At 33.3% G+C, this 21,808-nt stretch overlaps 1 protein-coding gene across 1 annotated transcript in view; it reads right to left on the reverse strand.

Moving 5' to 3' along the window:
• LOC143195458 (disintegrin and metalloproteinase domain-containing protein 10) overlaps positions 1-21,808 on the reverse strand; it is a 185,109-nt gene that overhangs the window by 62,682 nt on the left and 100,619 nt on the right. Inside the window, exons 4-6 of the mRNA XM_076402574.1 lie at positions 7,987-8,254; positions 7,706-7,934; positions 6,747-6,846 (exon numbers count right to left, since the gene is read on the reverse strand). Of these exons, the coding sequence (XP_076258689.1) occupies positions 6,747-6,846; positions 7,706-7,934; positions 7,987-8,254 (597 nt within the window). The remainder of the gene's footprint in view (positions 1-6,746; positions 6,847-7,705; positions 7,935-7,986; positions 8,255-21,808) is intronic.

The raw sequence follows: 21,808 nt of genomic DNA on the forward strand, positions 1-21,808 counted from the left end.
GATTGAAAGTGAAGGAACGCTTTAGGCCCCGTGGTTCGCTATCTAGCCTAGGTGATTTGATAAATGTTCTAATCAAACTAAAATGACAACAAAAAGTAGTTGGCCCCGCTGGGAATTGAACCCACGACCTCCGCATGTGAGCCGAATGCTCTAATCACTACACCATAGAAGCAGTTGCGTGCAATATTTCTACGGCTTCTAATATTATATTATTAGTGATTTAAAAGCAAACTGATCGACTTTTGCACTGAACGACTGCCGAGTTTCCGTCACATTAGCTCAGCTATATATAATAAAATTATATGCAAATATCTGATTATTTTAGATAAAAATATATGTGAAAACTGTACGTGCCTTTGAAATTGGAGACTTGGATCCTCTTGGACAATGAGATCCCGATTTGGTTCCAATGGGACCATTTCGGAAGTGTACTTTTTCGAATAAAAAGAGAATCTTGAAAATTGTTCCATAATTGACGGAGAAATCGGCGAACATACATTAACAAAAAATATACAGTCGAACACAGAAACTCCTCCTTTTTTGAAGCCGGTTAAAAATAGAACTAAACTACTTAAGCTAAAGTTAAAACTACGCTATAAATATAGTTTGATTCGCTTCAATCTTCTGATTTCCTGCGTGTTGTCCAGTAGCTGCGCTGCTTGCAAGTTGCTGTGATTTTGTAACCTTGTTTAATGTTTTAAGGCGAAATCTTGGATCACTTCGTGTATCCATTTTATTCCGAGGTCATCGTGCAGCTCTTTGTTGGTTACGTAGCGATGAGCATTGGTAATTAATAGTAGAACTTTGTTTTGGATACGTTGGATTACTAGTTGGTTTGATGTTTTTGTGCAACCTCATATTTGCACCCCATAGGTCCAGTTTGGCTTTACGATTAAACAATCTCTTTGATTTTAGGTTAAGTTGGTAGTATCTTTGAACTAACCAGTACTGTTGCTTGAATTTGAGTCTAATCTGCCATCGAGATGTCTGCCGAGGTATTTAGCTGATTCTGCTTAAGGCATCGAGCATTTAATTGAGTTCTTGTTATTTCGCTGCAACGCAAAACTGAAATGGGTCGATTTGGACCTATTAAGTTGTATTTTCCATCTTTTTTTTCAGTTTGTAGTAAAAATTTAAAGTTGAAAGTTTAAAATTAGTAAATTTGTAGAAAAACTTTAGAAGAAACTGTGTAAAATGTTCATATATTTTACCTTTCTTGTACCCAAAACAGCTGTAATGTATTTTAAAATTTTACTAAATCATCAACATTTCAGACATAGATACTGGTAGAAGCACAGAACGTCGTCAAGGTAAATTATACATATTCAAGACATAACTGGTAGTTAAAACAACAATTTCTCCAAGTTTCTCCGCAACAAACGACAAACGGCTCCCCCACCGTAACGAAACTATTCGTTACACCCCTCCTCGTTCCTCCTCACCTCCCACCACGCGGGGACGCCCTCGACCACGATAAAATATTTACCCAAGCGATGGCTGAAGACTCCCGCTCAACACAATTTCGCTTTCAGTCAGACGAACTTCAAGATTTTTATTCTTGATCGTTTGAGGGCCACTAGCGCGAGGCGCACAATGAAAGAAAACCCCGAGAAGTGGCGTGGACGGTGATGGGGGGGAGGAGGGCGAGAGGTGACGGTAAATAGAAGGGTATCGGTTTCGGGGGGATGTTTATTCTTATTTACATTATTGAACTTTTTTGTACGAAAAAGAAAATAAATCGACTTTGACGTCTCTCGGCGATTTTTTCCTCGAAACACCAAGTCGGGTAAATATCCAATTTAAATGTTAAAAGGTCAAGAAAATTTATTTGGATCGGTGGAATTGGATAGATTATTGAATATTCCCCCCTAATGGATTGCTTTTTAAGAGCCCGTCGGTTTTGTTTTTTATTTTTATTGTCCTTAGTGAGTTCTCAAACCCACTCAGAAATAATAATTCGCTTTTTTAAGGGACATTCTAGTCTAGAATTTGGAAAAAAAAATGATTTTTTTTCTTCATACTTACAAGGATTCTAAGAAAAGTACTAATCAAGTTCAGCAACTTAGTAGAATTCCTCATTCAGACTGCAGTATGTACATCAACTGTAGAAGATTGCTGAAGTAATTAGGATTCTTAAACTAGAAACACCACTTCATAAAGCAGCGTTATACTCGCCTATATCACTGTTTTTACATTTTAAAGTCTCCTTTTTACCAACGAGTGTTTATATGGATTGGACCTACAGTTTAACGTGGGCTCAGAACCACGATCCTCCGCATTAAGTGTACCGATTGGCGAGTGACTAACTTAGAAATCATCCCAGAAAACATCCGGTCTTACCCAGTCTGGTTACTGGCGTGACTGGAATCATTTTCCTTGTCGGATTTTGCACTCTTGCCTAGGACAATCATGAACATAAATTTACGACCATGCCCCAGATTATATCTTGCGACTAGCGTAATACTAGGTGGAACGTTCTATCGCCTTTACCATTGCGCCAACCAAGCCGGCTGTATCACTACAGCTGACAATATCCAAATTATTTAAAAATTATACTTATATTAAAGGGGATAAAACCAATCATTGAAATTTAAACAAACATCATCATATTCCGGATCATCAATTTGGTTTCAGCTGGTAACAAATACTATAGGAAAACCTCTAGAAGAAAATAAAGTTTATCAAAGGATTTTTAGATTAAATGTTTGATAAAGTTTAGCATAAATTGAAATAGCCAATATTCAAAAATGTTACAGTTCTATATACGTTACCAATATTTCAGAGTCATTCAAAAAAGGGTGTCTATTCTGACTTAAGAAAATGGAAGTAGGTGTACCACAGGGACTTTCCCATAATGCCCATGAATACATCCAATGAAAATGTTACTACATTTGCGATATATTTCAAATTTGGTGTGGGCTTTCTCTATATATTCTTCCACAGTTTTAAGGTAAAACTATAGCAAAATTTGGATTTGAACTATATTAAAGAAATATAAGACTCCTTCACTTTTTTACTCTCATGCGATAAAATAATATACAGAGACATATAGAGACGGCTAACAGCAAATCTTAACTCCATCTATCCAACCGCACTGTGTACAAGCAAGCTTAATTTTACTGCTAACGACATATTTAATACTGATGAATCTGTTGAAACTATTAATATATCATAAAGTGAAAAAGATACACGTCATATAAAGCTTTTCACCAAGCGAAATATAAAAACTGTATGCATCTGCCCCACCTTCCCCTACGTATAAATCGAATATATAAACATTTCTATATATGACTGAAAATGTAATTTCGAAGTTCTGTCGAACACAGCGTACTCATTAGACGTAGCTCCCTCTGATTACCCCTTGTTGAGATCGATGTTGTTGAAAAATATTGCACCTTTGTTTCTCAATAAATGTTTTTTTTTAATAAAAAAGCTCAGATCAGAATAAATGCAATCACCTAATTTATACGTGAAGGGGCAAATAACGTTTTCCAAATACCCCTTAGCCGTTGTCTTAGTCCGTTAATTATTCAGTCAGTTCGTATATCCGTCAGTTCATTATTAGAACCGAATAAACAAATGTGATAACAGAATTATTAGTTGGCATAATAATATTAAAATTAATATCAATATAAGAGATTGAGATTATTTCCTCAACACTCAAATCGTTACCAAAATAACGATAAAAATATTTATTGACGACTAGAGATTATATAAAGGCAATGAAATAAACATAAAAATATTGTCCAGCAGTTACTTTTTGTCTAACGGTAATGGTAAGTGAAAGTTGTTTTCTTTGCAGACGCTTACAGTTATCGAGATGTTGTTTCAGATTAAATCCTGTTTAATCAGTAGAGAACGTTTTATGCATCCAAATTCTGCAGATCTAGTTTATGCAGGTTGTTAAATTTAACTATTATTATGTGGTTTGATAATCATTTCCTATCTGCAATTTATATAAAAAATATTTCATTGCCGATGGCAATGCACCTAATGATAAATGAGGTTTTATCATCCACGGCATCGCCTGGCGCCGAAAGAATTATTAAAAAAGGTGAACAATAAGGAACTGTTGAGGAATTCCTGTTCGAGGTGTGCGAGTTCACGCGCCTTTCCTCCTTAAATTTGAGTAGAATTTATCGTCGGCTCGATTCGAGCGTAATTCGGGGAAATGTCGCTCGATTTATCACCGCCATGGGCCGCTCCAAACGACCATTTACTCTCGCGCGCCAAAGCCAATAAGGAAGACTCGAAATTGGATTTTTGCGGCGGCTTATTTGTCCGTTGAACCTCACACGTCTATTAATCCGTCCAGGGATGTTTACTAATAAGAAATAATCAAGAAATAGATGACAAACATATATTCTAAATGTATATATTAAGTTGGGGAAAAGGTAAATTCGGGCTTTCCTAACAGATGGATTTAACAGATGTGTTGGTAATGTCTTTCCAGTTTTTTTCCTCTAAAAATAACATATTATTTGCCATGCATAGTTAGGTATTGTCCACGTTAATTTTGTATTGCGGCGAAATAATAAAAACTTAATTATATCACTCAATGGATGCCCGATTCATCGAGCAGAAAACTGGAAACATTAAATTGGAAACATCACGTTAGACAAAAAGCAAAATACATTAGAACCAAAATAAAACAACTATACTGGTTAGTGGGAAGATACTCTTAACTTGATCTAAAAACAAAGAGGTTGATCTATAATACAATTATAGAGCCAACTTGGTGCAATTATAGAGCCCTATGGTGTGCAAATATGGGGTTGCACTAAAAATTAAAATCAACTAATAATAAAACGCTGTCAAAACAACGTTCTTCGATTGATTGTCAATGATTATCGCTACGTAACCAACGAAGAACTGCACGATGACCTGTAAATTAAATGGATTTGCGAAGTTATCCAAGATTACTAAATCATATTAACGTGGAAGCAATACAACTGCTGGACAGCGCGCAGGTTGTCAGGAGACTGAAGCGAACAAAACCATATGAACTTATATAAAGTGTATACCTTACATAGTTAGTGTAAACTATAGCTTAAGTTATTATAATTTTATAATTGGGGAATGCATATTGATGCATTTTTTATCGCACTCGTCTTGCTTGCGAATTAATCCCAGTACATAGGAAAAATAGTAATAAATTAATTGTAAATTAAGATTGTACTAAGCATATCTCATAAAGATATTATAAAAAAATATTTATTATAAAAAGTATCTATTAAAAATACACTCCGTGATATAATTTCTAACATAAATAAGATTACTTGTTTTGAACTCCTTATTTCATTGTTAAAAACATTGTCTATTGATATAGTTGTCGAATACGTGACTTTGCTTAGTAATAGTGTGAATACTATTTACCCCTAAAATCTGTATTACTCCACATTGGCAGTCGATATCCTTCCATACCTATTGCTATGAAACTAATTTTAGGTTTGATCAAATACAGATAATAAAACTGAAAAGTATGTGCTAATTTAAAAGTTGCTGCTGTATTGCTTGGACTACAGGGAGGTTTCGCGAAATATTGTTGATTTCTCTTGTGGTACAGCAGGGACACCAAAAACCACCACTATGAAGTTAAAGATTGGCCAAAAACAACTGACTTTATTTGTGGTAAATCACACGTTAAATATGAACCTCTTATTCCACAAGAAAATGTGGTTCTTTCACTTTTACATATAAAACTTAGTTTAGTAAAAGATTTTGTCAAGGCCATGGATAAAAATGGTAAATAATTTTTGTATTTGAAAAGCATTTTCTCTAAATTAAATGATGCTAAATAAAAAGAAGGCATTTTTATTAGCCCACAAGTAAGAAAACTTGTAAAGAAACAATGATATCGATGAAAATCTTACCGCGAAATAACTAGCGGCTTGATTATCTCTAAAGAAAATCATTCAACTTAAGACTGATTCCGAGTTTTTAGTGAATGACTTGTTATAAAAATGTAAAACGATGGGGTTCAGAATGTATTTAAATATACATTTCTTGCATTCCCATTTCTATTTGTTTCCCCCTAATAGAAAAGTGAGTAACGAACAAGATGAACGTTGTCTCCAGGATATATAAAACAGATAGAAGATCGTTATCAATGAAGTTGGAACGAAAGACGATACTACTGTTAACAAGAGGAAAAGTTAATATTTCGTTATTTTCTTTTTTCAGAATATTTGACTCATTTTTTGACTATTTTGATGCATTCTCTATTTGTAAATATATATTACTATTTTTTTAATAAAATTAATAATATATATAAATAAATCTGTCTATTAAAGATAACGACATTATGAACATTCACACTGTAGATATTTTAATTGTTTCTGATCCACGTAATCAAAATGGTTGTAGACATGTGCATCAATCGTATCTCCCATTTATAAAAAAATGAGAGAAAAACAAAGTAAAATAAAACCGAATACAGTAAACTCGAATTTCAGTTTCACCTACTTTCTTAAAAATAATGGTGACAAAGTAGTTAATGAGGACAGACACAAGAGGACCAGGTGATTCTATAAATTACTCTAAAGATGTAATAATTAAGCCAGGATTCAGGAAATCTTGGACGATTTACTACTAATAGCAATAAGTTTCTACTACAGAAGTGACAAAATGCTTTAAGTTCGCTTTAAAAAACATGAAAAAAAAACTTAGATTAAAGTAAATGATTATAGTAAAAAAGCGATTTTTACCACCAATAATATTACAGTTAAACCTAATAAAAATCTTACCAGTATTTCTGTAGATAGAGTTCACCCTTTGAACATGTCTCGTCATCACTTCAATACAAGCCTCCTCAGTGCCGTACTTTTGAAAAAACTGATGATCAGCCTATAAAAAAGCTTAATCGTAACACTTGCTAATTAAATACCAGTAACATATCATCCAATAAGCCCCAGGCCTAACTAATACAACAAGTTTTAGACAAAATTCAATTTCACTCTTCAAAAATGATACCGTCACACTCAGCGCAATTCTAAATTTGTATATTTTTTTCGAAGAAAGATTATCATCATTTTATCCGAAACGCTTTCCTTGGAGCATCCTTTTAGAACAAACAAACAGCCAAAAGTCACTGTGGGTCAGATCTGGACTATTTGATGGATGGCAAAAGAAAAGTAAACACTGTTTTCACTTAACGACACAACACATTTTTCTTTAGCATTCTCTTTCCCATTTTTAAACTTATAGATATTTTCTTTAAGCACGTCGAAAAAAAATATTTTTTCAGCAAATAGTATATCATCGTCAGAATAATTTCGTCCTGAAAATAATAAATCAAAAATATATTGATATTTTTTTTCGAATGTCGAGATTTTTTAACAAACCGAGATATTTATCTTACGCGTATCAAAAACGTATCAGAAAATATGTTCTCTTAAGAAACCGATGGAGAACAAATATTTAAAATAACAACATTTTTAACAATTCTGATATGTCGATATTTTTTAAAAATATCCGATATCCCTATGTCTGATATTTCTTTACTTGTATTTACCCCATCAGAGAGTAATATTTAGTCAACGAACGAAGTATTTTTCATTAATTGTTTTACACTAGAATTACTGTAAGTTTTAATATAAACGACACATTATCATGTAATTTTGACACTTATAATTAGTGAAGGTTAGGGGGAGGTGTAACCTATATATCAGGCCTGGAACTTACAGAATAATATATTGGTACTGACCTGCAGATACAACATGCAAGTAGTCTTCTTCGGATCAGTAGAAGCTCGTTTATACACGTTTTTAAAGACCAAAGCCGAAGCATCTACATGAGTCCTATTGCCCGTTTCCAGTTCTTCATCGATCTGTTGATGGTTGATATCGAAGCTGGTCATGAACGGGCGCTTCGAACGATTCAGAAACACCAAATCGTCGTGGTAAGGCTGTTTAGCCATCCCTTGCAACAACCATCTACAAAAGGGATTTGTACTGAAAGGAAGTATGCCTAATAACTATTTCATACCTTTTTTCCCGAAAATGTGGATGATGAAGACCGTTTTCTAAATAGTTTTGTTCGTAAAATCGCTGCGAGGCACAATGATGGCCATCTCGAGGATCCTTGACGTCGGATATTCGATAGACAATCGAATGGAATGTGGGCTCTCTTGTTGTGCTCTCGTTGAAATATCTACTTATTGGTTCTATGTGAAACTCGTCGGATTTTGTGATAATGGTACCGTCAAAGAGGCCGTCCTTTGTTATGATACCATGGACTGTGGCAGTGTCATCATCTGTAACAAAGATCTTCTTTAATAAATAATTTTAAGCATAGCAAATATAGCCATGTCAGCTTATTAATAATATAATGTTATATACGTAATGACAATATTAGAGACCTATCTTGAATACTTAAATATTTATGAGAAAAAAATAGAAATTAATTATCTAACAATGTTCATAAATGAACATATATATTTATTATTATTTTATATAAGATTCAAATATATACAAAAAATAATTACACGGTCTTTTTGGGAATTGAAATCTACATGAAAAATTGAAAATTGTAGATTTATTCTTAAGAATTTTTAAATTTTTGGACTACTAAAACTACCCACTTAAGATATAAATTGGGTTCTTTTTAGTCCATTAATTAACGAGTTTATTTTGTGATATATTCTAGTTATATATGATATATGATTCTATAATATATAATATATTATAATATAAAATATATTATAATATATAATATATTATATTATATAATATATTATAATATATAATACATTATAATATATAATATATTATATAGATGGTATATGACAAAATATGATAATATATGATAACAACCTATACATGATATATGATATATACCGCTATACCTACTACTATGGTTTGATGTATTAAAACTATTTGTTATCCCTTAAATAATTTGCACTATTTATACCGTTACTTTGTATGAAATTTTAAGTACCAAATCACTAAATTAAGCCGTCGCCTTTTAATAGTACCGAATATTATATATACTATGCTTATGATGATAGATAGATTTATAGATTTATGATGATATACATAATATATGATGATATCGATTTATGACAAAATATGATATATGACCTATAATACATCATATATGATCAAATATTATGTATGTGATATGTGACAATATATGACTACATATGATAATGACCGATACATGATCTATACGACTATAACCTACCTTATGATTTGATGTATCTGTATATGTATCTGTATGTGTATATTTGTTGTACTGAGTATGAAATTATAAATACAAAATCAGTAAATTAATAAATTAATCAAACCATCGCCTGCTGAAATAATAGCGAAGATTATATATATATATATATATATATATATATATATATATATATATATATATATATATATATAATATATGACAAAATATGGTAGATGATTATATAAGATATATGATAATATATTATGTATATGATGTATGATAATATATGATAACGACCTATACATGATCAATACAACTATAAGCTACCTATGATCTGCTGTATCAAACCAATATGTTTTCACAAATAAAAATATATAAATCTCTAAGATTACATATTATAATAATATGGATAATATTTGACAAATTATCCCTTAAATATTTTGCAATAATTACATCGTTTCTGTATATGAAATTATAGTTAACTACTAAATAACTAAATTAATTAATTATATGTATTATATATGATAATATATCATATATGTGAAAATATATGATATAGATAATATATAATATATGATAATATATAACATATGATAGTATATGATAATATATTGTGTGTATGATATATGAAAATACATGATAACGTCCTATACATGGTCTATACTGTTATAATCTACCATATGATCTGATGTATCAAAACTATATGTTAAACCTTAAATATTTTGTAATAATTAAACCATTATTGTGTATTAATTTATAAGAACTAAATCACTGAATTAATTAAGCCGTCGCCTGTTGAAACAACACCGAAAAAGTTAAAGATGAAGTAAACCGCAAAGAGACCCGCCGAGAAGAAACACAACCGATAAATCTTAAATCATTTTTAAGTACGTCCCCGTAGACGCGACCCTTCGCGATACGAAAATCCACGAGAAAAACTGTTACAAATCACCTATAATGGAGACGGAGGAGGACCAGAGCCGTTGTCGAAATATCCATTAATTAAATTCCCCGTAAAACTTTCCACTTAGCCGGCGAACTCGGCGGACATCGGTGAAAATCTTTTAAAAATTTCACGATGACGAGGCTTTACATCGATAGGGACATTGATAAATCGCATTTTTTCTTGACGCCAGCGCGCTTGTTATTATTTGCGGCTGATGATTCGTTTGATATATGTGTTTCCTCGCGGTTCAGTAAGCTTGTAAACCGAAAAAATGTAGTTTTGACGGCGGTTGTGAGAGGTGAAGTTGTTTGACGGTATTTAAATTATGTGTTAAGTTTACAAATTCGGGTCAACTTTTGAACCCGAGCTTAACGTTATTTAATGCCCTGAACTCAGATATTCAATCTGGGTATCAAGATTGGTTCTAGTTTTCGAAATCGCGCATGGTGGTAGCACTGTGCCCTAATAAGGACTCTCAAAGTAAGGGATACGCTATTTTAATCCCTGTTCAGGATGTCAGAGTGATAAGTTGGTAAAATTGTTCATTATGCTTATAAAAATTTTATATTTGTCTCCCAAAATACCGTTCTTATAATATCCGCATTTTATACCTATATGACGGTACATTAGAACTATCTGGCAGATTATCGGTCAGTGTTTGGTCACATTTTATAATCGCGAATCAATAGAACATCGTCTTCATCACCGGCGAGCAGTGAAAGCCTTATTGTTATGGAACAAAATCATTTTCAATACTTCAGGCAGCCTATTGGCAGGGACGTCATTGTGGCTTAAAATTTGTATGAATGTAATAATAATACGACCAAAGATGATATCATCGTAAAATAAGTGAAGCTGTAAAAGGGTCTTGCGCCCAGAGGGTTATAAATGACTTTTGAACCCGGGCTTAACCTTATTTCATGCCCTGAACTCAAATATTCAATCCATGTATCAAGATTGGTTCTAGTTTTCAAGTTCACGCATGATGGCAGCACAGTACTCTAATAAGACCTCTCAAAGTAAGAGATAATCTATTTCAAACTCTGTTCAGGATGTCAGAGTGATAAATTAGTAAAATTGTTAATTATGCTTATAAAAATCTTATATTTGTCTCCCAAAATACCGTTCTTATAATATCCGCATTTTATACCTATATGACGGTACATTAGAACTACCTGGCAGATTATCGGTCAGTGTTTGGTCACATTTTATAATCGCGAATCAATAGAACATCGTCTTCATCACCGGCGAGCAGTGAAAGCCTTATTGTTATGGAACAAAATCATTTTCAATACTTCAGGCAGCCTATTGGCAGGGACGTCATTGTGGCTTAAAATTTGTATGAATGTAATAATAATACGACCAAAGATGATATCATCGTAAAATAAGTGAAGCTGTAAAAGGGTCTTGCGCCCAGAGGGTTATAAATGACTTTTGAACCCGGGCTTAACCTTATTTCATGCCCTGAACTCAAATATTCAATCCATGTATCAAGATTGGTTCTAGTTTTCAAGTTCACGCATGATGGCAGCACAGTACTCTAATAAGACCTCTCAAAGTAAGAGATAATCTATTTCAAACTCTGTTCAGGATGTCAGAGTGATAAATTAGTAAAATTGTTAATTATGCTTATAAAAATCTTATATTTGTCTCCCAAAATACCGTTTTTATAATATCCGCATTTTATACCTATATGACGGTACATTAGAACTATCTGGCAGATTATCGGTCAGTGTTTGGTCACATTTTATAATCGCGAATCAATAGAACATCGTCTTCATCACCGGCGAGCAGTGAAAGCCTTATTGTTATGGAACAAAATCATTTTCAATACTTCAGGCAGCCTATTGGCAGGGACGTCATTGTGGCTTAAAATTTGTATGAATGTAATAATAATACGACCAAAGATGATATCATCGTAAAATAAGTGAAGCTGTAAAAGGGTCTTGCGCCCAGAGGGTTATAAATGACTTTTGAACCCGGGCTTAACCTTATTTTATGCCCTGAACTCAAATATTCAATCCATGTATCAAGATTGGTTCTAGTTTTCAAGTTCACGCATGATGGCAGCACAGTACTCTAATAAGACCTCTCAAAGTAAGAGATAATCTATTTCAAACTCTGTTCAGGATGTCAGAGTGATAAATTAGTAAAATTGTTAATTATGCTTATAAAAATCTTATATTTGTCTCCCAAAATACCGTTCTTATAATATCCGCATTTTATACCTATATGACGGTACATTAGAACTATCTGGCAGATTATCGGTCAGTGTTTGGTCGCATTTTATAATCGCGAATCAATAGAACATCGTCTTCATCACCGGCGAGCAGTGAAAGCCTTATTGTTATGGAACAAAATCATTTTCAATACTTCAGGCAGCCTATTGGCAGGGACGTCATTGTGGCTTAAAATTTGTATGAATGTAATAATAATACGACCAAAGATGATATCATCGTAAAATAAGTGAAGCTGTAAAAGGGTCTTGCGCCCAGAGGGTTATAAATGACTTTTGAACCCGGGCTTAACCTTATTTCATGCCCTGAACTCAAATATTCAATCCATGTATCAAGATTGGTTCTAGTTTTCAAGTTCACGCATGATGGCAGCACAGTACTCTAATAAGACCTCTCAAAGTAAGAGATAATCTATTTCAAACTCTGTTCAGGATGTCAGAGTGATAAATTAGTAAAATTGTTAATTATGCTTATAAAAATCTTATATTTGTCTCCCAAAATACCGTTTTTATAATATCCGCATTTTATACCTATATGACGGTACATTAGAACTATCTGGCAGATTATCGGTCAGTGTTTGGTCACATTTTATAATCGCGAATCAATAGAACATCGTCTTCATCACCGGCGAGCAGTGAAAGCCTTATTGTTATGGAACAAAATCATTTTCAATACTTCAGGCAGCCTATTGGCAGGGACGTCATTGTGGCTTAAAATTTGTATGAATGTAATAATAATACGACCAAAGATGATATCATCGTAAAATAAGTGAAGCTGTAAAAGGGTCTTGCGCCCAGAGGGTTATAAATGACGTTTGAACCCGGGCTTAACCTTATTTCATGCCCTGAACTCAAATATTCAATCCATGTATCAAGATTGGTTCTAGTTTTCAAGTTCACGCATGATGGCAGCACAGTACCCTAATAAGACCTCTCAAAGTAAGAGATAAGCTATTTCAAACTCTATTCAGGATGCCAGAGAGATAAATTAGTAAAATTGTTAATTATGCTTATAAAAATCTTATATTTGTCTCCCAAAATACCGTTCTTATAATATCCGCATTTTATACCTATATGACGGTACATTAGAACTATCTGCCAGATTATCGGTCAGTGTTTGATTACATTTTATAATCGCGAATCAAAAGAACTTCGTCTTCATCACCGGTAAGCAGTGAAAGCGATATTGTTATGGAAGAAAAGCATTTAGTTACTCAAAGTGAACTGAATGATTTGATTACTCATCTGGATTTATCGAAATAAACGCAGAGTTGCTTGCATTACAGTTTAGATATGGATATATATGTCCCTACAATCTATCATCCTCAAGTGAAGCAGTCCGTAGTGGGAGGGCATCATTGGTCATCATTGGAATATATTAATGCGGCCAAAGATGATATCATGCTAAAATAAGTGAAGATGTACGAGGTCTTGTTATAAATTGTGTTATAAATAGCAGATTATTCAAGTAGAAAACGGACCTGTGGTGGACAAAATGACAGAGATACGAGGGTTCATTTATTACTATATAACCTTAATCAAATGGTAGTAATGATCCCATTTAAAACCACATAATAATAATTGTAATTTTTTAAACATCCAGATATTTATTAAATTTATTTATCTACAGTTCTATAAAACGTTTTTAAAGGTTTTAGATAGTTTTATTTGTGAATATAACAGGTGCGTACAAAAACTAAGAGCAAATTTTATTTAAAAATGTATTTATGTATATCTACATTAATTTGATCTGTTTCTAAGTATCCCTATTACTGTTGCAGCACTTCTTCCAGTACCTAAAATACTTCTGAGTAATTAGTTCTTTAAGACAGTATTTAGTTCCATTAGATTTTCGCATTTAATCTTAACTAAGCTAACAAAACAGCAGTCCATCAACGATATTTTAATTTTTAGGCACAGAAAAAGTAGATGGAAATTGAAGTATGATTATTTTATTCATATTTTGCCAAAAATTCACGGCCCAGCTGTGCAGTATGAGGACACGTTACTGTGAAGCACAAGCAAAAACATAATATATTGTGATAAATATATCTACTTCTTCTGATTTGTTGATATGCTCTCATTATTTTCAATATTCGCACTACCTGGTAAATTCTTGTTTCAACAATAACAGATTTACCGAAAGCAATATTTAACTTTTCTGATATTTTGCTGCAATTTATCTCGTATTTACAACAAAATTTAATGCAAATTATTTGATCTATTATTTATTAAACACTAAGAAATCACTAACGGTATCAAGACACGCATGATTTTAACAGTTAGTGAGAAATTAAATAACCAATATGGCTGAAATTTTATAGTTATTTTTTAAATATGGCAAAAAACAACATACTGACCGCGAAATATCAGAATTCTCGTTTATTAAATATATATATATATATATATATATATATATATATATATATATATATATATATATATATCGCGAAGGGTTTCATACAAAGTATTGCAGCAAAGTAAGAAAAGTTAAATATTGCTTTCGGTGAATATGTTATTGTTGAAACAAGCGTTTACCAAGTATATATATTTTCTACATCTGTTTACTAGTTGTGATCAAAAATAAACGAGAGTTTTGATATTTCGCGGTCAGTATGTTGTTTTCTTGGCATATTTAGAAAGTAACTATACTGTTATATGATGACGTCAACATATAATCTATCATATATTTACTAAAATATTATTATCTAAAATTAACTGAAATAAATATTATATAATTAAGTTTACAGTTCACGTTCGAAAAGTGAGTTTACAGTTGGATGATTAATAGCAATCTGGGTTAAAAACGATATACAGAAACGGGCCAAGGAGAAGAAGAAGAAAAGGCGCCCGTTCCGCATCATCGGTTATTAATTCCGGTGTGATGTTTTCCCCATTTTCTTGTAGAAGCGAGAAAATCCATCTGCGCCAACGAAAACTAATTAAAATAATTAATTTCCTTCGTCGAGAGCCGTTTCCGTCCGTGAATGTGCGAGCCAACAGCCAATTCCGTCACGCTTCAACTATTTCCACAGACAGTGTCGGGGAATTTCTTCCCGAAAATATATAAGATGACGGCTCTTTCCTTTTTTTACAACATATAAGTTAACAGTATGTTCCACGAGATGAAAATATATTTCCGTGCTCTCAGAGGGTTTAATTATTTACAATTATTACAATGGTTGGCCCAATTTTTATAACATAAATAAGATTAGAATAAGTTTTGAATTCCCTATTAACATTATTAAACATTGTCTATTGATATGGTTATCTAACACGTCCCCTTCCTTAGTAACAGGTCAATTAAAAAGTACCCGGCCTACCATAGTAAAACACATTCCTTTGGCAAAATATTTTTTTTTATTCAACATAATTCCCTTCAAGGGTGATACACTGACCCTCCAACTTTTTGGATTTGTCCTTTGCTTCAAAATAGAACTCAGTTTCGGCAATCACCTCTTCATTCGACGAAAATTTCTTCCCAGCGAGCATTCTTTTGAAATCTGAGAACAGGAAATAGTGGCTGGGGGCCAGATCTGGAGAATACGGTGGACGAGGAAGCAATTCGAAGATGGATTGTTGGCATCGTTTTCACTGACTTGTGATATGGTGCATTGTCTTGGTGAGGCAGCACTTTCTTTTTCTTCAAATGCGATCGTGTTTCGGCGATTTCGTCCTTCAAACGGTCCAATAATGCTATTTAATAGTCGCTGTTGATCGTTCTTCCATTTTCAAGGTAGTCAATGACAATTATTCAATGCGCATGGCAAAATACAGACGCCATAACCTTACGAGCCGATTGTTGCATTTTCCCACGCTTTGGAGTGGGTTCATCGTGTGTAGTCCACTCAGATGACTGTCGATTGGACTTCGGAGTGAAATGATGGAGCCATGTTTCATTCGTTTTCAGATATCGACGCTAAAACTCGAGTTTATTATATTTGATCATCTTCAAACATAGCTCCGAATCATCAACTCGTCGTTGTTTTTGGTCACAATCATCGTTGTTGAGCTCGCGCAGCACCCACTTTGCACAGAGCCAAATATTCGTGAATGGTATGATGTGTACAATTTACGGTCTTCCAAAATAATTTTGTGGATTGTTTAATATTTTCGTCGGTAACAACCTCTTTTGGGCCTCCACTGCGTTCACCCTCTTCAGTGCTCATTTCACCACGTCTAAACTTAGCATACAAATCCTTGATGGTTGATTTTCCTTGGGCAGTGTCAGAAAAGTCGACATCAAGCCAAGTTTTTGCTTTAACTGTATTTTTTCCCTTCAAAAAGCAATATTTTAAATTGAAATTTCTTTTTATCCATTTTTTTTACAATAACAAAAGTTGCTTCAGTCAAAACGCTATAATCCACAAACTAATGATCCGACAGCTGTCAAATTTATACACGTATATTTTGCGCATCTTCTAGTAGCGCCATCTATGTGTCAGGCCGGGGACTTTTCAATTGACCTGTTAAACACATCAGATGGACAATTCGCAAAGGCAATACAAAAATTTGCTAGATAAAATTAAATCGTAATGGATATCAAAAAAATGGTGAAATCTGGAACAAGGAAGAAAAAGCCCAATCGGGACATAACAGGCGCCATTACCAAATATAAATTAAGAGCGAATGTTAAAACGCCCCGAAAATAAGCGGCGGAAAAACGTCCCGAATCGGCCGAGTCGACATTAATGTTTCTCCGTCGACAATCCAAAATTGTAGAAGTTGAAATTAGACCGGAACAAAAGTCGACTTGGCGCCGTAAAGCTCGTACTCGGGAGACTCGTACTTAAAAGGGGAGAGAGAGTGAGAGACCTTTTCGGGAGGGAAGGTCAAGGCGTTCACAACGGAACACTTGTGTGTCTTGTAATTATGGGCTTTTAAGCGGCCCGAAACGGGCGAACGCTCTTTGTATTGGATTCATTCGAAGGGTAAAAATAAAAGAACAAAGGAACGTGCGGTACACGGAATCCAGTCGGCCGGGACAATTAATTTGTTCTGTACATTTTAGAATTTCGTTACCATTTCCGACACCCTTCCTTTATAAAAATATCATAATCGAATGACATGCAGATAATGTTTAATTAACGACAGATATACATGATAAAATTTAAATAATGCGAGGTAAATTATAATATATTAAATGGAAAATATTAAATATTTAGGCGAAATGTGTTGCAATGTCACGTAAAATAGAACAGAGTTTGGTTGTATAATAGTTTATTATAAATACCTAATTTCTTACTACCTATTTGCCTTTTTATTATTCATAAGTTGGACCAAGTGTATCGGAAATGTTTCTCAGACTTTCAGTTCGACACATGTCGCTAGGCTTAAGTGTACAACATAGAGTAATATATAGAGTGTTAACATAATACAAATAATTTCAGAATTGTTTTGCGTGGTCTCAGCAGGAAGGCGCTGAGAACGTTATTTCGCTGAATTTCATTGACCAAACTCACATTCTACTGATCAATTAAATTTGAAATAAAACCATGTAATTTTTCAAAATAATTCATTCAAATAAAGTTCTATATAAAAACAAATATTATAAAATATTATAAAGCTATACTCTATGGTATACTCTATCCTTTAAGTAAAAGAAAAACCACTGAAAGTCATTGTTTGATGGTAGAAATTTACGGTGAGAATGCTCCAACTTCAAAAACGTGTGAGACGTGATTTCAAACATTCAAAAGTGGTGATTTCGATGTGCAAGACAAAGAAGGTTCTGACAGGCCGAAGAAGTTTGAAAACTCGAAACTTCAAGAGTAAGTGGATGAAAAACCAACCCAAAAACAATCGGCAGAAGCGTTAAATGTGGCCCAAGAAACGACTGGCCCCCGATTACGAGCAATGGGGAAAATCCAAAAGATCCGAAGATGGGTACCATATCAATTGAATGACAAGCAAATGGAAAATCGAAAAATCGTCTATGAACGTGTGCTGCTTCAAAGGTATGATCGGAAGTCATTTCTGCATCGAATAGTAACGGGTAATGAAAAGTGGATTTATTTTGAGACCAAATAATTATGGTTGTCTGATGAAGCCGACCGATCAACCGGCCAAATCGTTTTGGTCGCAAGACAACGCTCTGTGTTTGGTGGGACCAGACTGGCGTGGTACATTACAAAATGTTGAAACCTGCTGAAACAATTAATAGATATCGCTACCAACAACAAATAATCAATTTAAAACACGCATTGATGAAGAAACGTCCAGAATGGGCCTGAAGATACGGTAAAATTATTTTACAGTACAATAACGCGGCGTCTCATAAAGCAAAACCAGCCAAGGAAGCATTGAAAGCACTTAGATGGAACATATCGCATTCGCTGTATTCACCAGATCTTGCTCCGCTCGACTATCAACTTTTCGCGTCAATGCTTATCGCGCTTGCAGAGAAGTTAGACAATGGCTCGATGAAGGGTTTTGCTCAAACAACAAACATTTTTTTGGGATGGCATCCACAAATTGCTTGAAAGGTAGTCAACATTATATAGAATCAAATGGCCAATACTTTGAATAAATACATTTCTCCATTATTTTGAAAATTGTGTAATTTTTTCCGAAAAAAAAACGATCTATCATGATATTAGGAAGAGAGAGATATACAAATATTCTGTAAACAAAAAAGTGTTTGATAAATGAAATACAAAAAAACACTTTATAAAACACTAGCTGATACCCGACTGCTTTGCAATAAAATAGCTGACGTCTGTTTGGCTGAGAATTTTAAAATCATGCACCACATTTACGAATCATACATAGAAAATATTCTGAGAGCACTACAGCACATTTCTAAACATTAGTCTTTTGATTTTTAATCACGTCACAACATACAGGGAAACCGACTTCCTATATTTACAATCATTTAAATAATCAATAACTTTTTTATATATGTTAGTTCAGGACGATTTTGAGTATATTTTCTAAGAACAAGACAATTAAACAAGATAACATCCTAGAGACACCAGTGACTAAGCTAGATAAGGCGATATAACGGTATTTAAATAATACAAAGGACCGGGATTCGATGAATGAAATTTAATGAAGTGATTGAGGAACAAATTCAAACTTCTGTGGCGAAACTGATTTTTTTGGTGAAAGGTTTTCATTAAATTTGAAGCTTTATTGTAAAAAAAAATGGTACAATGTATTTTATTCCAAATATTGTCTATCGACAGTTGCTACTTTTTCCCATCTTTCAATCGATTTACAGATTCCATCTCGAAGGAACGATGTATCTTTCCTTTGGGCAACCACTATTACATCTACAATAAATTCAAAAGTTGGCAATGCTTGGTGGATTGGTACCATGCGCCTCTCTCTCTCTCTCTCTCTCTTTTTACCCCTTGTAACAGTGCCACTTCCATAGCGCTTACGTACTTCCTTAACCCAACCTAATACCCCGTCCATCCTCCCATCGAACACTTGTACTTAAAACATGAAATAAACAAGTTTTTATTCAAACAGTGCTTTCTGTTCTCATGCAAATTCCTTCCACAAAAATTGTAGAGAGTGTTCCGAAAAACGACCGCGTCGACAGCCACACATTCGGACCGACCATCTAACGACCGGATAACACCATCTCTTGTAAATTATTTTAAATTGATACTAAAGTAATATGCCTGATAAAATAATAATTCCCACCCAAATATAATAAAATATTTTATTAAATTTCACCGGTATCGCATCTAGTGAAATATCGCCTTTAAATTGAATCTTTTTTCTGGCTTTATGTAATGTTTTTTTTTTGCTCGGGTTTCGGATTTCTCCGCAAATACTGGAAAAATAAAGCGGTCCCTACCTCATGCTAGTTAAATTTACCAAACTTGCGCCGTGTTTAAGTTTGCCGGGGCTCCACTGTTGATTTTGATCCTGAACTTTGGCCGCTCCTGACGCTTGTTTACCCACGTCGATTTCTATAATTTGTGCTTTTCGAGGCCCCTTTTGCCGAATAAGCCTAGACGAAACCGCCCTTAAACTACCCGCAATCAAAGGTAGTTCAACATATGTTATGGAGCATCGGATACTGAGTCCAATAATTTTGAGGCACAAGTAATATCAGTTTCTCCAAATAAATGGATTTAAAATCGTATATCTGTAGTAACATTCTATAAGTAATAATATAACAAAAATCATATACAGTTTATCCAAAGTTATTTTATATATACTTTATCTAAATTTGTGAGGTCAAAAATTCGCAATGTTGCCGAGTTTTAGTTTAGTTTAGCTTTGACATATAACAAAATTCTAAACTAAATAAAATAATTAACAAAAATATTATTAAATATAATTTATGTTAACGTTATAGTACATCTAATGAATATATTATCAACGGACATAAAACTACAATGAAGTATACAGTTTTAATAGTTTGTAGGCGAGGCTTGTGTTTAAATATATTTACATTAAACCAACTTTTCCATACCAAGTATGAGTTAGTTTTAGGAACGTTTTTTATATAGTGGTATCCACTGGAGGCTTAATCCATCTAATGAACAATTTTATATCCAAGTAATATATTTTACTTTCATTAGAGAGAATATTTATCTTTTACACTTAGTTCTTGTGTCCTTCGGTACAGTCTTTCCTTGTAAAGACATTTTGATTTCACTGCATTTCTCCTTCGTTTCTTTCGTTAATACCTGTATACATTTTTCTTGATAAAACTAGATTTAATCACTGTATTCTCCTCAATGCATTTGCCATATCTGCAAAGCAGTTATTATGTTTCTCTTCTGGCATATTTTAACCAAATGCTCATGTATATTCTGAACAATTACACACATAAATCTTTTACATTCTACAACATTTCCTACAGTTATCATATATCAATTATATACTCAAATTGTATTATTTTAAAAACAATATGCGAAATGTCTTCTGAAATAATTGTATTAAATTATGTTTGTATTGAAAAACTACTCACTGTTCTTATACATTTCATATATTTAATCTATGATAGAGCAACATCAAGCTGATCTTGATTATATTTTGCATTTTTAAGATATTTCAGTGACCGTGTGCATACTAATATTCAATGCAGCTGCAACATATTAAAAATATTTTAAATAAAAAACGCAGCAATATAATATTTAACAGTAAAAAAGGTTACCTCTCTAACGAATATTACTAGCAAGAGGGGGCCTCCATTATCTCATTCCAATTACTGAAGTTACAATAAGAAGAGATTTGAAGTGTATCAAAACAAGCAAAGCATTAAAATAACGTTGGCCAGCTTGTAACCTCTTATCTCTATTGTTTTCAAGAATTTTGCATATGTTTGACAAACGACTTTGGTAGGCCAGTTCCGTTACACGTTCGTACTTATTAGACAGCATTGTATTTAAATTTTTAACTAGAATGAAATGAAAATGAAAATATTGTCTGATTCTAAAACTAGTTTACAAATTGCGGCAGGCAATATGTTAAACATCTTGATGACGTATGTACAAAAT

This window comes from Rhynchophorus ferrugineus, unplaced genomic scaffold (genome assembly GCF_030347505.1).
Source record: "Rhynchophorus ferrugineus isolate W39M unplaced genomic scaffold, kcgeb_rfMv2 rfM4, whole genome shotgun sequence".
NCBI lineage: Eukaryota > Metazoa > Arthropoda > Insecta > Coleoptera > Curculionidae > Rhynchophorus > Rhynchophorus ferrugineus.